The 14,922-nt window shown below is 48.7% G+C and overlaps 4 protein-coding genes and 1 non-coding gene across 5 annotated transcripts; 3 read left to right on the top strand and 2 right to left on the bottom strand.

Moving 5' to 3' along the window:
• Positions 1 to 1,318: 1,318 nt before the first annotated feature.
• GUITHDRAFT_162103 (hypothetical protein) lies at positions 1,319 to 4,147 on the bottom strand. The gene is made up of 22 exons (XM_005836698.1): positions 4,080 to 4,147; positions 3,896 to 4,032; positions 3,747 to 3,845; positions 3,634 to 3,691; positions 3,540 to 3,586; positions 3,425 to 3,484; positions 3,347 to 3,384; positions 3,265 to 3,298; positions 3,172 to 3,219; positions 2,991 to 3,123; positions 2,761 to 2,936; positions 2,673 to 2,714; positions 2,547 to 2,624; positions 2,382 to 2,489; positions 2,280 to 2,342; positions 2,160 to 2,235; positions 2,055 to 2,110; positions 1,859 to 2,002; positions 1,760 to 1,813; positions 1,643 to 1,711; positions 1,515 to 1,592; positions 1,319 to 1,464 (listed from the first exon to the last, which is right to left on the bottom strand). Exons 2-22 carry the CDS (start codon positions 4,016 to 4,018, stop codon positions 1,378 to 1,380), a joined length of 1,671 nt encoding a protein of 556 aa, XP_005836755.1. The 5' UTR covers positions 4,019 to 4,032; positions 4,080 to 4,147; the 3' UTR covers positions 1,319 to 1,377.
• Positions 4,148 to 5,270: 1,123 nt separating this feature from the next.
• GUITHDRAFT_t37 lies at positions 5,271 to 5,343 on the top strand. The gene has a single exon. It is a non-coding gene; the product is annotated as a tRNA-Arg (tRNA).
• Positions 5,344 to 6,336: 993 nt separating this feature from the next.
• On the top strand, positions 6,337 to 7,077 carry GUITHDRAFT_67798 (hypothetical protein; the record flags this gene model as incomplete). Its single annotated transcript, XM_005836697.1, has 1 exon — positions 6,337 to 7,077. A coding segment is annotated over one exon (741 nt), but the record flags the coding sequence as incomplete, so codon positions are not given.
• Positions 7,078 to 7,829: 752 nt separating this feature from the next.
• On the top strand, positions 7,830 to 8,833 carry GUITHDRAFT_151453 (hypothetical protein). The gene has a single exon (XM_005836696.1). It carries the CDS (start codon positions 7,870 to 7,872, stop codon positions 8,770 to 8,772), a length of 903 nt encoding a protein of 300 aa, XP_005836753.1. The 5' UTR covers positions 7,830 to 7,869; the 3' UTR covers positions 8,773 to 8,833.
• Positions 8,834 to 8,865: 32 nt separating this feature from the next.
• GUITHDRAFT_104737 (hypothetical protein) lies at positions 8,866 to 13,479 on the bottom strand (the record flags this gene model as incomplete). The annotated part of the gene is made up of 26 exons (XM_005836695.1): positions 8,866 to 8,907; positions 8,955 to 9,035; positions 9,153 to 9,220; positions 9,325 to 9,361; positions 9,403 to 9,489; positions 9,542 to 9,625; positions 9,813 to 9,914; positions 9,959 to 10,013; positions 10,276 to 10,329; positions 10,381 to 10,423; positions 10,472 to 10,529; positions 10,698 to 10,766; positions 10,828 to 10,876; positions 10,948 to 11,135; positions 11,180 to 11,229; positions 11,435 to 11,525; positions 11,653 to 11,751; positions 11,896 to 12,035; positions 12,081 to 12,171; positions 12,258 to 12,360; positions 12,410 to 12,495; positions 12,540 to 12,659; positions 12,708 to 12,790; positions 13,059 to 13,181; positions 13,232 to 13,362; positions 13,412 to 13,479. The coding sequence occupies 26 exons, from the start codon at positions 13,477 to 13,479 to the stop codon at positions 8,866 to 8,868; spliced, it is 2,202 nt and encodes a 733-aa protein (XP_005836752.1).
• Positions 13,480 to 14,922: the final 1,443 nt, after the last annotated feature.

Genomic DNA, 14,922 nt, shown 5'->3' with positions numbered 1-14,922 from the left:
GAGATGGAGGATGGGATGGAAGATGCAGAGGACAGCGATGGCGGCGAGGTTGATGACAGAATCAGGCAAACAGTGAATGACAATACAGTGGAAGGGGACGAGAGCAGCTTACTCCCTACCAGTTTCAAATGGGCCAAGGCGAATACAAGAGCAATTTGTACAGAATGGCATTTCGGAAACAGGGGATAAGGATATCCTGCTTACCATTGTGTATGATCAGTGTAAAAACTTTCTTATGGAAATATACAAGGACGCAAGAGGAGAATGGGACGCGACGCCAAGGTTTGGCCATTTGTCGTGGATGACGGTGGTGGACTTGCTTAGGAAGAGCGGGGGAGGGCGAAAAGTGTAGAGATGTTTTGGTGTAGTTCGGTACAGACGGATTGGAATATTCGATGATATGCAGCATGGAATAAGAATGACTCCTTGTGACTTTTGTAATGTTGACCGGGATGGGATAATGGCACAACTGCGGGGTAAGGGGAGAAGATGCTTTTGTGATAAGGGTGCGGATGATGGTGCATCGTGCAGTTTGCGAAGCAAACAAAGTTCATATGGTTGTTGAAGGGACTCGCAGACCTTGTTCGTCTGTCTGATGGGCGGACAGAAGCACTGGTTGATCGAAGTCGATCCGATGCTGGAAGTCATGCCTGCTGGACAGCGATCGCATATTCCGGACGCGTCCAGGTAGAAATTGGCGTTGCAAGAGCATTCGTAGCCCCCGTACGTGTTGGTGCAGACGGAGTAAGGCATTCGTTGACATCATAGCAGACAGAAGCGTTCCAATATCATCAAGGAAGGGTTTAGGCCTAAACCCTAAACAGCATGTTGCGAACACTTTTCATCATACTGAAGAACCATACTTAGAACTTGAAGCTGTTTAAACTATACCAAACCTTGACCGGAAGTTGCAGCCAAGTTCCTTGTAACTTCGTGAGCCCGCCTCAGCCTACCTATTCGGCAATTCGGCCCGACTTGGCTGGCCCCTACGGCAGCCGTGCTTCTGCTCTGCTGTACCTTTTCTACTTTCTACTTCTGCAATCTCCCTTGTGCTTCCTGAGCCTCAGTCGCACACCATAATACTTCTGCATTGCCCAGCTAGCATTGGTTCATGGTCTCTACCCGTCCTCATGTGCTTTACACTGCGGCTCAGTCTGTTGCGGCAGATGTGCGCTTGATGAGTGTTCCCTTCTTACTTTTGAATCCTCACAGCAGTTTCTACAGAAAGATCTACTTGAGAACTAAACCCCACCTTAGAACAGCTGAGCAAGAGAGGCAGAGGGAGCCGAGTGAAAGGCAAACCAAAGGAAGCGGGAATACGAATTGCCACCAAGCATTCATTCGCAACTGCATTTCAGATTTAGGAGGCTGCTTCTCCTATTTCACAAGCGTCCCATATTTCTCCAAGATACGATTAACGTACTTGCCATACTCGGGGTCATCATCAGAGATGATGCGATCCACCTAGGACTTCATCATCAGCTCAAGCGGCAGTCATCTCACCACAGCTTCACCTCCTTGCCGATGAACTCGGCGTAATCGTCAACTATCTGCGTGCCAACCACCTTCTTGAGCACATCTTTGACAGTTTTCTGCGGTAAGCATCAGCACAAAACAAGAATTGTCACCAGGAAAACGGAACCTTTGTCAAAGTCTCGTCCTCACGTCTGATAGCATCCGCAATTAGGCGCTCAAGGAGGAAAGTGAGTCTCTGCATCGTCACAAGTGAGCGCTTTATGCTTTGATAATTAGAATTCACCTGTTCCGTTGGCATTGAACTATCATCCAGCGTTCTGAGGACTTCGATCTCTGCCTGCAAAGAGTCAACTATCTCAGACAAACCTGCATCTTTGCCTACCTTGTCCTTCTTCTCTAAAAGATTTCGCGGTGCCTCGTCTGGACCTATGGCCACAATCTCCTGGGCATTGACGACATCCACAACCAGCCCTTCAGAAAAGTCTGCTGCTGCTGCTTCCTTGAGCTGAATCTTCATGACTTCCTCCTGTTCATCTCCAATCACCAACCCACCACAAACTGAATTCTTCTGGACAGACCGGCATCGGGGTACAAATTCCGCTGTCAACATCACAAACATTGATGAACTCTCCTTCTGTCGTAGAAGTCAAGGACATCGAACTCAAGATTTCCTAGAGTCCCACCAGCTTCGGGCATGCGCATTGCGGCAGGAACAATTCCAGCTTGGGTGAGGACATGTACCCTCCCATCTTCGAGGATCTGACAGGTCGTGAGGAGGTCAAACCATCGACCTATTCATCTACCTCCAGACACTCGATAGGGCCGGACATCATCCCTTGGGACATACCCGTGTCTGTCCTCCACACCTAAATCTCGTCACATTAGAATGCATGAAAACAAGTTACCTCATATCCGTTCTGAGTTACAAACGCGTTTATCCCACGAAGCTGCGGAGTATGGCCAACTACCATTCGCTTTGCATTTAGTTTCTCGAGTACTTGTTCAAGCTCCAGCTACCAAGACAAAATCATAACCACAAGATCCAACATTTAAATAGCAACAAATCTTACCTCGGCATCTCGCTTTGGAGAAGGCACAGAATAAATTCTTGACCAGATAGGCGAGTTGATATCGTCGATCATTCTTGGCTTGAGCTTATTTGTCATGCTCTACAGCAACAAGGTAGAAAGGAGCACCTTGGGGAAATTCGTATACCGTGGACTTCCATACAGCCAAGCCTGAGAGCAAGATGAGCTTGAGAAGATATCAAGGACTTGATCGAACCGCAGTCTCCTGATTCAACTTCTCCAGACCATACTCGACATGCTGCAATCTCAAACCTCCATGAACGAAAACAGAATCCCCTATTTGTATGGCGATTGGCATTTTGGACAAGCAACGAGCCGCTCCACCACCGGGCCTGAAAGCATACACTCTTTCTCTCATGTACGCCGGAAATCCTATGGCCACGCAAGTCAATCTCTCCATGGTAGACTACCGTGAGAAAGTCTCACTGATTGCCGAAATCTCGTCTGCGATGTTTACCAACATGCTACCACTCTTGGGTCTTCTGTCCAAAAATTCCCAGCCAAACCATGCATTTTCTCGCGGCGAGACGTATCTGAAATCCAAATCTACATTCATAACCTACGATCAACACTGATTAATGTGAGAACAGTACTTCAAAAGAGATACTTCATGATTTCCCAGGAGCACATGCACAGCTCCCCCCGCATCTGCCGCCTGAAAAGTTTTTAGAAGAGACATAGCCGTAAGGCGTAATCCAACTTTTTGCTTCAAATCTAACAAGGACTGCAGACATCTGCCCTACATCCATCAATATTGTTTAGAAACATCTCTAGCCATGAACCTTCGCTCTTCCATTCCCCGGTCAAGAATATCGCCAACCTGCTCGGAAATGAAGAGAGCACCAACAATGGATTCTTACCTGCACTAGATGTGCAGCTCCTCCTATCCAATTCCATCCATCATCTACTAGATTTGCAACCTGGAATTAAGAAAACATTCAACAACCTATTAATCAACTGCCGAACTATCGTGACCTTCAAGCATTCATGCAGAGCATCCACGTCGCCATGGACATCACCAACTGTAGAGAATGTGAGAAGTGCATCAATTCGTTTGGAGCAACCATACTTGCAATGATTCGCTCCGCTTGCGGGAAAAAAGTCGGTACGACTATGTCTACCTCGGGCTGTGTGATAAAAATCGAAGATTCAATGTGCTCAAGTCAAGCATATGCAAACCACCTGCTTCTTTTCCGATCGAAAAAGGCTTTTGATTCTTTTCAAAGGTTGAGCATTGCAGACGACATTTGCTCGCTGAGAATAAACACGTATGTGCTGTAGCTGACCAATGAATCGAATAAGAGAACCACTAGGAACAAAACTGATCGCACCTTGCAGGCAGATTTATGCAAAACGACTCGTTGCAATGGCGATTGAACAAATGATCCCGTAAATGCAAGAGACTTATCAAAACAACATAACACAGCTAAAATTGAGAAAAGATTGAGCTTCATGGTCCCAACAGGTTCTGCAAGAACCATAAGACAAGAGATTAGAACCATACAGTCTGCATACCTAATGTCGCTGATTATTCATAGAATTTTTTGAATGTAGCAACTCAGCCAGTGTTCAATGCATACGCTGTTGTTGATAAGTCAGTCCACTCGCAACCTCATGCTCTTTTAACAAGACCGAAATCGATCATGAAAACAGGTTCAACCTCCACTCTGCCCTTACTTCTTCAAAACTTATTTTCGACTCAAGTTTCTGTCATATTTCATGTACGTTTGAGTTACATCCATGTTCAACACGATAAGTTCTCATTTGCTGTCTAACTATGATGCTCTGATGATTTCTGAGATGAACCTGTTCCAGTAAACATGAATTCTTCGACTCCAGCTGATTGCACTGAACATAAGCTCTTTGAATTGAACCTCCTGAGAATCGATCTTGACTTAGTATGCTATTCAAGGTTATCCTGAACATTCTGTTTTTGCAAATGTGGGCCAGAAATAAACCCTCTGCAGCCTGATTGGATGCACTTTGTCATCTAGTGTTTTACTATATAAGAATCCATCCAGGTCATTGCTAATAAGATCAAGCCTTGTTATCTTGCATCTAAACTCTCGCGATTCTCCTTTTCTACACTATTCATGGATTCGTTTTCCTCCTCTTACATGGTTATCGCACCTGACTGTCCCCTACCACATCCCCACCCCCCATGGGAGGTGTCTGTACAGGTATCCGTACCCCTCAAATATGCCCAGGGTTCTTTTTGAACCACCCCATCCCCAATTACAACAGACGAGTAGTACAGTGGTACCCTCACCCCCATCTCCATAGTCCATCCTCTCTCCTCTCCACCCCTCCAGCCCATGCCTATCTTGTTCTACCCTACCCTGCTGAAACCAACCAAAAGATCTCAGGTACCCATGTAGAGGACCCTACCCCTTCCATGAAAAGAGATGGCGTTACCGGTCCTAGAGGCACCCTAATCATGACTTCCATAACAGAGAGGGGGGTTATGGATATACTACTAAAAAAATACTAAGCCAAATGGTTTGCGTCCTGAAAGGGGTGGGTCGGACATTACCAAAGGGTGGGTAGTTGGATCTGAAAGGAAGTGCATGGGGTGACGAAGAACGGGACATGTCAAGGGTGGGGTGTTCCAACAAAATAGGGGGTGTCCCTGCAACCCTCTGGCTTATGTGTGGGTCTTGAAAGAGCGAGTGTATATAAACTCTGATGATTCTGGTCTCTTCACGTGACCCTGTGGCCTAATGGACAAGGCGTCTGACTTCGGATCAGGAGATTGCGAGTTCGAGTCTCGTCAGGGTTGCATTTTTTGACTCTGTTAGCCGTCTCCGGCGAGGCAGGCCCGTTGTTTGACTATAACGAGTTGTTCGACACATGTATAGTCAAACGACGATTGAACTCAATCGTCAACTTTTTTTTTATAGAAGATTACCCCACCCCCAAAATCAAGACATTTGAGTGATATATGACCCCGTACTTGCGTGCACAGCTTGCCTTGTGACGAGGCAGGCTTGTAGTCAATGTAGCTATAGTCAAGATCAACAGAGAGGAGCTCTTGAAACCGAACAGTTATGTCCCACCCCCACCCCCTGAAAATATATCGATTGAACCGTCGTACCCCTACTTTGTAAACTCAGAAGACCGGTACTATATCCAACAATCGATGACCCAACCCTGACCAGTCCCTCCATAACCGTCCCTGAACCATGCATATGCGAGTTTGTGAGCAGAGTGTATTGTAGGCGGCTATCATCTTCCGCTTCTCCCGCTTTTCCCTTTGTGCTCGACAGCTTCAGCTTCTCTCTTGTTCCCGCTTTCTGCCACATCCTCTTCTTGGTTTGATCGTGCTTCGTATTGCGCTTGGCTACATCTTTCTTGACCTCCAATCAGCTTCTGGCTCTCACCTTGGCGTGTACGCGCAGACTTTTTTGTTTTTTACACTACGGAAAGTTGCCATTGAGATCAGATTTAATCTTTGACATTTCGAACAGTTTCGATAGATTCACAAGTCATTGGTGTAACAACTTTCTTCTCGTCGAAAATATTTACATTTTCTCCACCTCGCTTCACGATTAATTTTCGTCTCCGACTTTCTGTATGTTAAATATTTCAGTATAGCTCTCTTGTCAAATTTTCACCATCGTGGTTTTTGATTGCAAAAGAACTGATCATGTCTATGAGTGGACAGATCTCAGTGACGAATTTTTTTGATGGATCCAGCCATGGTGATGGCAAAGAACAGGAGCTCAAGAGACCAGCAGGGATATGCTGCTTGCGTTCTTATGGAGCAAAGCTGATGCTTGTGGCCGATGCCGGAAACAATTGCATCAAAACAGTATCTGAGGACGGTTGTATTGAAACTCTTCAATTCGCATGCTCTCAGTACAAGGTTGAACTCGAACAACCCAGAGGTCTTACTTTGAATGCCTCCGGAGAAGTTTTTGTCTCGTATTGCAAATCGCATGTGGTGGCAGCTCTTAGTCGTGGGTCTTCGGGCTTATGGGATATCAGCGTTGTAGCTGGATGCGGAAGGCGAGGATGCCAAGACGGAAGTCATGAATCAGGTCGATTGAATGGGCCACGCGGACTGACATTCGATCCACATGGAGACTTGTATATAGCTGACAGCTCAAACCACCGAATTCGGCGCCTTCGCTCACAAGATATGTTTCTTGAGACTGTGGCTGGCAGTGGAGAAGGGGAAAGTCGCGATGGGACCTTGCTTAATGCCTCCTTTTCATTCCCATACGGTTTAGCTTGGGATGCTCTGACGAACACTTTGATTGTTTCTGAACAAGAGAGTCATAAGATCAGAAGAGTTGATTTTGCTGCAAACTCAGTGACGACAATCGCCGGTACTGGTGAATGTGGTCACAGAGATGGGGAAGCGTCTCAAGCGACCTTCAATGAGCCATGCTTCATCGCTTGTGATCAGCAGGGAAATATCTTTGTTGCTGATTCCCGCAATGACTCCATTCGCTGCATTACACGACATGGCTTCGTGCATACACTCGTAGGGCGACAGGAGCCAGGATCTCGAGTCCACGAGCCAAAGCTGAGCAGGCCGTGGGGAATTTGTATGGTCGAAGAAAGAGAAATTTTTACTACGGATGGAAAGAATCATTCGATTAAGCAAATATCTCAGGCACAAAATCGCTGGGCTCCATCTTGCAACCTTTCTGAAGAAGATCGAGAAAGATCAACACAAGTAAACCATGACATGGAAGATGTTGATCAAACTCGGCCAAAATCTCCGACAGAAGAATTACTGCTTGCTCGATGCATGATGAAAGATTCATCATCAAACAGCCCCTCAGATGTCAGGAAGGAAGGTGGATTTCGTGACTGCGTGGGCATGACTGGAATAGTTTCTTGCACGCTTTCCTTTGGGGAAAAGTACTCTCACGATGCCAAGGAGAGATTTCGTATGGAATCTAGAATTTTATCTGACATTGCTGGTGCTGTCTCGAGTACCTCAAAAAGATTTTCTGTGACTGCCATGCAAGAGGACAAGCGTGGGTGTGTTTCTGTAGAGCTGTCCATAAGTTCTTTGACGGAAGATGACGGGCTCATGTCGTTGTCTCCGTTGCAGATTGCAGAGGAGATTCAGCGTCAAATAAGCGATCCGAGCAGTCCCTTGCGCAACAGTCCCTCGATGAGACGGGTAATGCACTGCCATCTGAACTTGAAGCAGAAGGAGATAAAAGAATCCTCTCGCAACTTCGGTGCCCCGGATATGGTGGGCTTGTTTGTTTCAAATGAAATGCCCCACAAGAAGTCAACGATGGGGCTTACTCTGTGCACCTCTGGTGGTGGATACCGATCAAATATGCTTGAGGCTTCCGACTTGAGTTCCGACTTGAGGACAAGCGAAGAGCAGTATGGTGCCTCGCACGTTGGAGCTCCAGTCAAGCCATGGCAGTGGGACGTGACACGTCGAGACAGCTTGGGGAATAACTCCTGGGAAGCTGCTGGCGGGATTTCTGCGCTTCAGTTGAGTGGAAATTCTTCTCCTCTGAGTCTGCAGTCGTCCACCAGTCCTGACTCTCTTCAGTCTCCCTTCGGAGGAAACGTTGATGCGGTCAGTGACCTGCTGCAGAGCTTCTCCCCTCAAACTCCCAGTCCTCAACTGCAACCAGAAGTGACGAGGTCAAGTGTCGAAGTCGAATATCCTCTGTTTCTCGCTAGCTCGAGCATGGAAAATCGATCCTCATCTTCAGAGTCCCCCAACACCAGCGAGTACACGTTCGAAGGGCTTGAACTCCTTGCAGAACGTTCGAGCAGGAACAATTCTGGACTGTCTGCGATTCACATGGAGGAGCTGAAGAGCATGTCCCCGAGAAAGCTGCTGGCTGCTGTCACTGTCTTGCAGAAGAGACTTGCCGAGACCGAGAGTGAGAAGACTCAGCTGGAGCTGTCACTCGAAAAGCAGAGCCAACACATCCTTGCCTTGAAGGGCCTCTCCTCGTCCCAAGCCAAGGAAGTTGAGTCGCTATCGGCTAAGATCGACGTGCTGGTGAATCAGTTGCGAGATGAGAAGAAGAAAAACAAGGAGACGGCACTGCGGCGGAAGGAGATGAAGGCGTTGTCTCTCTCGCATAATTTTGGACTCGAGCAAGAGCTCCATGCGGAACGAATGAAAGCTGAGGAGTTGCGCAAGTTCTACGAGAGCGAACTCGCAATGGCGAAGGCCAAGATAGAGTGTCTAGAGAAAATGACGGGCAGCAGATGACGCCGTTGTACAAGTAGAAGACAGAAAGTTATTTGTTATTTGATTACATTTTGCTTTTATGAAGAGGATCAACAACATTAAGTTTTGCCTTTGTCAACCGAGGTTGATGAATTTCGTCGGATTGTCAACCACAAGCTGCATCATGCTGTCAGCTCCTCCCGCACTAACAATTCTAGGTCGACCTTTTCGTTTTGTGTTTCATGCTTGGGCTTCTTGGTCACCTCGAGAAACTTCTTCATCATCGCTCGCATCTTCGTCTGCCCCTTGGACGTCAGCATGGCAGCTTCTAGGAGCCAGCAGAGGCAGTAGAGGAAGAGGAAAAAACGAAACAGGACCAGGCGAGAGAGAAAGTGGACTAGAGCTTTGTTGCGAGGAAGAACCTGTCCGAGGCAGTCGACCTTGGGATACAGGTTTGGTTCTTCACACTTGAGTCTTCCATATGCAATGCCTGTCAGCCAACATCAGCTGAAGGAGGACAAGCTGGAGCAGAGGAAGGAAGGAGATCAGCAGCTGATTCACAAGAGGATGAAAAAGGAAGAGGACGGTGAGGACCTGTATTGCGGTACAGGTCTTCTTCCACGATCCCCTCCTGCATGAAGTGAGACAACCGATGGAGGAGCCTCGGCGAACCTTCTCAGCAAGCGCGATGAGCTTCTCGAGATTCTTGATGACCTTTGCAAGTTCCTTCTGCTCCTTGATCCACGGGGAAGGGTCCGGCTGCTCCTCGTTCAGGCCGTCCCCTTCACTTCCTCCTTTCCTACTCCCTTACCTCCTTGCCTTTGGCGACTGCTCGCTCCATCCTGTTTACCCAGAGAGCCTGGGAGTAGCTGATGTAGTTGACGAGTATGGTGTACTAACAACAAGATGAGCTGCAAGCAGTTGGGGCTGCTCCTTGCCTCCCATGACGTCTGGTCGTATTTCTTCATGTCCGGTAGCCTCGCTGGAATCGTGAAATTTCGAGTCTGCTCGAGGCGATCACAAACAGCCGCAGAGATTCGAAGGGGCGAGCAGGAGAGGAAGGACAAGGGATAACTGTTCACCTCCTCCTTGTACTCCTTACTCTTGAGTCGCTTCCTCCCTGCTATAATCCGCATAGCCGTCCCCACAGGCTCAGTGTAGTACCCAGGAATTCCAGGAGGTTGCTGAGGACCAAGGTCACGCAAGGAACATAAGGTGGAGGTGCGACCTGCCCGTTCGACAATTCAGTGCCGTACCATCCTCCCACCAGATAAAACGGTCTTCTGCCGTTCCCGCTCAGAGGGGAAGTAGAAGCAAAGAGAAAGGGAAGAGACGAGCAGGAAAAGCACGAGGAAAGCTTAGGAAGACATAGAGAAGCGGGTGCAGTAAGGTACAATAGTGTTGAAGTTGCAGGTAGTCCAGAAGAAAAAAGCAGGAGCAGGAGCAGGAGCAGGAGCAGGAACAAGAGCGAAAGGAGCAGGAGCAGGAGCAGGAGCAGGAGCAGGAGCATGAGCCAAAGAACAGGAGCAGGAGCCAAAGGAGTACTTCGAGGGGAAGTTGGCGTCAAGAAACTGCTTCATCGAATATGGACAGCATTTCCTGAGTGATTGTAAGGAGGAAGAAGTGCGGGAGGAGCAAAGGAAAGTTCACCTATGCTCCTTGAGCGGGGTTCCACCCACAGCAAATTGAACTCCTAAAAAAACAGTCATGACACGACCAGACAGACTAGGAGAGAAAGCACCAGGGAATTTCATGGGAGGAGCCCATGGAGGGTGCGGAAAGTGAGGGCCATGCATGGTCTGGGAGAAATACAATCCAGTCAAGCAGAGGGATGGGAGTGGGCTTGAAGATAACGAGCAGGAAGGAAGGGGACTTGAAAGAAGATGCAAGAAGCAAACGTTGGGAAGCGAGAAGTGGTGGCGAGGAGGCCTGAGAGAAGAGGAGGAAACGGGGGGGAGGGCAAGAACCTTGAACCACTCGTAGGTCATCATTGGCATGTCAAGATGTGCAACATCAAGTCGGTACTTCTGGCATCTCTACAAAACCGTCAACAGACACTTTGACATATCTCGCCTTCTCTTCCTGATGGTAGCGAACGGAGTTGGTTACCACGTCACCTTGAGTCAACAGAACCGCGTGCTCCGGCCTGAACTTGATTATGATCCTCTTCCTTGTGCTTCTCCCTTTCCCTCCGCCTCTCCTCCAGCATGACCCTACCTATGGTCGAGCATGGCTTTGCCAAAATCATGTGTGAACCAGTTGTCACTCTGATCCATCTTCTCCCAGTTGACCCCCAGCTGAGCAGTGACTGCTGCTAGGGTGAAGAGAATGACGACAGGCCGCCGGAAACTCCCAAGATGAGAAAAAATCTTATCGGCGCCGATGCCGAGGAAAGCGAAGACAACCTAATGAATCTCTTCAGCTCTTGGTGGGCAAGCTAGCGCATCACAATGTGCGGCTGCATCCAGAAGCGAACGTGCACGCCGAAGAAGAGCGGTTCTGAGTGAACAAGCAGCGCTCAATACTCCCATGCAAAGGCTGCAGTGGAGAAGAAGAGCTAAAGCAGGTAGTAGGAGGGAAGAGGAGGGTCAAGGAGCGGAAAAGTAGGCTGAGCCAAACGATGAGACGACCAGGAAAGCGAGTAGACGGGAGAGAGGGCCGAAGAGGGCAAGCAATAGGAGACGGACAACAAGGATTCGCTCACTGTCAAGCGGGAGGTTGGCGAGGTAGTGAAACACAACCATGTAAAATATCATCATAGAAGCAATCACTGCCCCGAACGTCTTGAATCCGTTCTGTCACACAGACCATCAAAGTCTATCACCAATGTGTTCGACCCTCCCTCCCCTCGTCCTTCCCTTGCCTCCTTGCAAGTGTGTTCCCACTGCATCAAACGTTCCCAATAACTCGCCTCTCCCTCACCTGGTAGACGGAAGAAAACAAGCCGAAGGGAGCAGCGAAACCGAGGAAGAGAGAGTCTGAGCGAAAGATGCTGAGCGAGTAGAGCCTCATCGCCAAGAGCTGCGCAATCAGGTCAGGCAAGAAACTTGAAACTGCCGGCTTTCAAGGGGTGGAGGCTATGATAAGGTCATCTTGGAAGCAAGCAAGCTGGGGACGATAAGCATCAGAAAAGGATGGGAGCAAGGACGAGGACGAGCACGAGACCAGCTGCTTAAGTCCACTTGGAGATTCCTTCCCCGAGTACAAGGCGAAGGTCCCATACTCTTTGCGCAGAAAGTGCGTCCAGAAACCAACTGCCGGCCATCCGCTGAGAGTGGAGGTGTCGCCCCACGAGCCAAGAGGAGCTGCGAGCCGCTATGAGTCGCTCTCTCGCCGAGGAAGAGACCAACCGTGAGTAGCAGCCCAGAAGAGGTAGAGGTAAGGAGAAAGTCCCAGCAGCCCCAGCAGCACCAAGATGCTCATTTCTTTGAAGCTTAGCAGCTGGTGAAATCGTCAGGACAAATGATCAAGAGGCGAGGTAAAGAACGAAGAAAAAGCCAGAGAAAAGATTGGCATGGCGCGCATACCTCGTGTCTACCGATGTACAGCATCCACAGGACTAGAGGAAAGGCATAGAGGACGAGGGTGTGCTGGTTGGTCAAGCCAAGACCGATAAAGAGTGCGCCTAATCTATTCTCCGAAAATTAACTCTGATTCTAAAGACGATAACCCCTGGTACCTTGCGAACTTAACTTGCGATTCTTGCACATATCGCACAGTGAGGTATAGGAGAATGGCGATGAACATGTTGTTCATCGCGAAGACCTGCCCATCAATTACAAGAGGTCGAAAATTAGAAGAAGATTTACCTCGGTATGTGTGCTGTATTGCCAGATCAACGGACAAAACGACATGAGCCCTGAAGAAAGCATCGCGATCCAAGCAGATCCTATCCAAGGGTTGTCTGGGCCCCGGGGATGGTACAAGCCCTGAGAGGAAATACGCGTCAAGGACGATGGAGAGAGAGGAGCTTGAACCAGGTGCCATCGAAGAACAGTCTTGAAGTGAAAGAATGAAGCCAATACACCAAAGATGACTGACACACAGTTCATACGATAGCCTGCAGATTGCGAGCGAGTCAACGTGGTGGGTGACGCCACACCTCCAAGTCTCGCGATAACTTGGTTGCTCTGCCTTTGTCCGACTCTCCCACTCTCATTCTTCCCTTCTGTCCTGGTCTTGCTCTCCTCTGTCCTCCTTCTCTCTCTCTCTCTCTCTCTCTCTCTCTCTCTCTCTCTCTCTCTCTCTCTCTCTCTCTCTCTCTCTCTCTCTCTCTCTCTCTTCCCTTCTTTCCTGGTCTTGCCCTCCTCTGTCCTCCTTCATGTTACCTGGGCTGCCCACAGGAATGAGCTGAATACCCAACCACGACAGCATCGTGAAAAGAGGATATCCCGGTGGATGAGCTACCCCAAGCTCGCATGCTGCTCCCATCAGCTCACCGCTGTCGCCACCTTCAGCTCAGGATTAGTTGAATCGTCACTTTTCTCCATCGCATTGTCACCAGCAACAGTTGGGTGCATAGTACGAAGATAGACCGCAAGGACAAAACCAGAAAACGCTAAACCTACAAACCTTCCGAAGTCAAGCTCCTGTTTCTCTGTCTCAGTCCATTCGATCGAGAGTGGCTTCTTCCTGCTTCAAAAAGGATTAGCCATTGAAATAAGTGAAACTCATTTCATACGTTTCCCTTTGTTTCGGCGGCTGGAGTTTCGCTGGCGTGACTTTCTTTTCCTGTTTGCTACCGGGCATCTAGAGATCACACAGGATCAGTTCCGACCACAGAGCAATGAGATCCTTGTGCATAGGCCACTCATGCTGCTCTACTAGTCTGAGATGTTTCGCTGGATCCGATTCTGATGGATCAATGGTGATCACTGGAACCAGCACAGCACCATCGAACTCGTCGACTAAGTGTGTCAAGTTGAATCTGGTACTAGTCTGTAACGAGGTTTCTCTTCATCTCGCCTCGGGTTCTCGCATCCAGGAACTCAAGGCATGTACTTAGCCAGGATCCACATCAACAAAGACCCTCGGCGCTTGTGAAGGGCAGGTCGACTGGAGGCTCTTGCGGGCTCAAGTCCCTCCACCTTCATCTCTTTCCCCTGCAAGCTCCGCCCTCTACCCTCCCTCCCTGCCATCCTGCTCCCTGATATTTCAACCTTTCCCTCCATTTCGACATGGGGCCAGGTCATCTACTTGCCCAGTACCCACACCCATGTGCACCCCACCGGTCCAAAAGTAGTCGCTTCACGGGGTGTAAGGTTGATAAATTGCTCACCCTACCCTTCTAGTACGTGACATGCAGGAGAAGGAACGAGTAGTGGAGGTAAGAAGCAGAGCAGCTTGCACGAGAAGAGAACAAGAGGAGAGATGAAGTCGAGAGAGTTTCTAGGAAGCAAATACAAGGAAGTGATGCAGTCCGATCATAGCCCTCACATCTAGCTCAAGATAAGAGCATTTATTGCTTACATTTCTCCTAGTGCATCTTGGCACGAGTGAACAAATCATGTTATTAAGGAGTGCCCTCGGGATGCAACTTTTTCACAGCCTGCACAAGGGGTTCAAGATCATAGCGGCAAAGCATGCTTAAACATACGGGTGGACCAGGATGTTGCTTCAAATATTGGTTGGACAAAATCGACGACAATGAGTCAGATTCTCTTTGCCCGTATTCAAGAAGCTCTCGTGTCCGCAAAGCATCAGCGTTCTTGTTTGATTTGAATTCTGTTCGCATCCTCTCTCGCATCATCTCGTGAAATGAGGACCTCGTCTGCCCTTCAACAAAAGTAGATGAAACCTCGGGAGGAAACCTGTAGCAGTGAATGTCATGTTTGACTTGACACAGCGGGTGATGACCCTTACCTCTTGACTTGCTGCAAAAGTTTACGGTACAAAGAAAGCACTCGTGGTCTTGTTGGCATGACGGCAGTACTCATTTTATCTCTTGTTAGATTTTCTGCTCCTCAGTGAAATGATGAGCAAGCTTCACAAGACCCAGCGTTTACAAAGAAAACTTTGGACAATGAATTTATCAGAGGCGCTTGTGCAATATTGTGTGAGACCTATCACTGTCTTCGCGAGTGTTTACACAACCTTCTCCTGCTTTACTTCCCCTTCGCTGCCATGAGCACGCGGCGATTTATGAGGTAACCACAAACTCTGGAGCGGGCCCGGGCCCACTCGCTTCGGGCC

This window comes from Guillardia theta, assembly GCF_000315625.1.
Source record: "Guillardia theta CCMP2712 unplaced genomic scaffold GUITHscaffold_17, whole genome shotgun sequence".
NCBI classification, from domain to species: Eukaryota; class Cryptophyceae; order Pyrenomonadales; family Geminigeraceae; genus Guillardia; species Guillardia theta.
Note: the sequence above shows the minus strand (reverse complement) of the source record. Positions and strands in the feature narration are given on the sequence as shown.

Coding starts and splice junctions, on each gene's coding strand:
- GUITHDRAFT_162103 (XM_005836698.1), bottom strand. CDS start 4,018: ATGAAGCTCAATCTTTTCTCAATTTTAGCTGTGTTATGTTGTTTTGAT. Junction 3,124..3,171: donor TGCTCCTGGGAAATCATGAA/GTATCTCTTTTG, acceptor TGTTGATCGTAG/GTTATGAATGTAGATTTGGA. Junction 2,003..2,054: donor GAATTTGTACCCCGATGCCG/GTCTGTCCAGAA, acceptor GGAGATGAACAG/GAGGAAGTCATGAAGATTCA.
- GUITHDRAFT_151453 (XM_005836696.1), top strand. CDS start 7,870: ATGCTTGAGGCTTCCGACTTGAGTTCCGACTTGAGGACAAGCGAAGAG.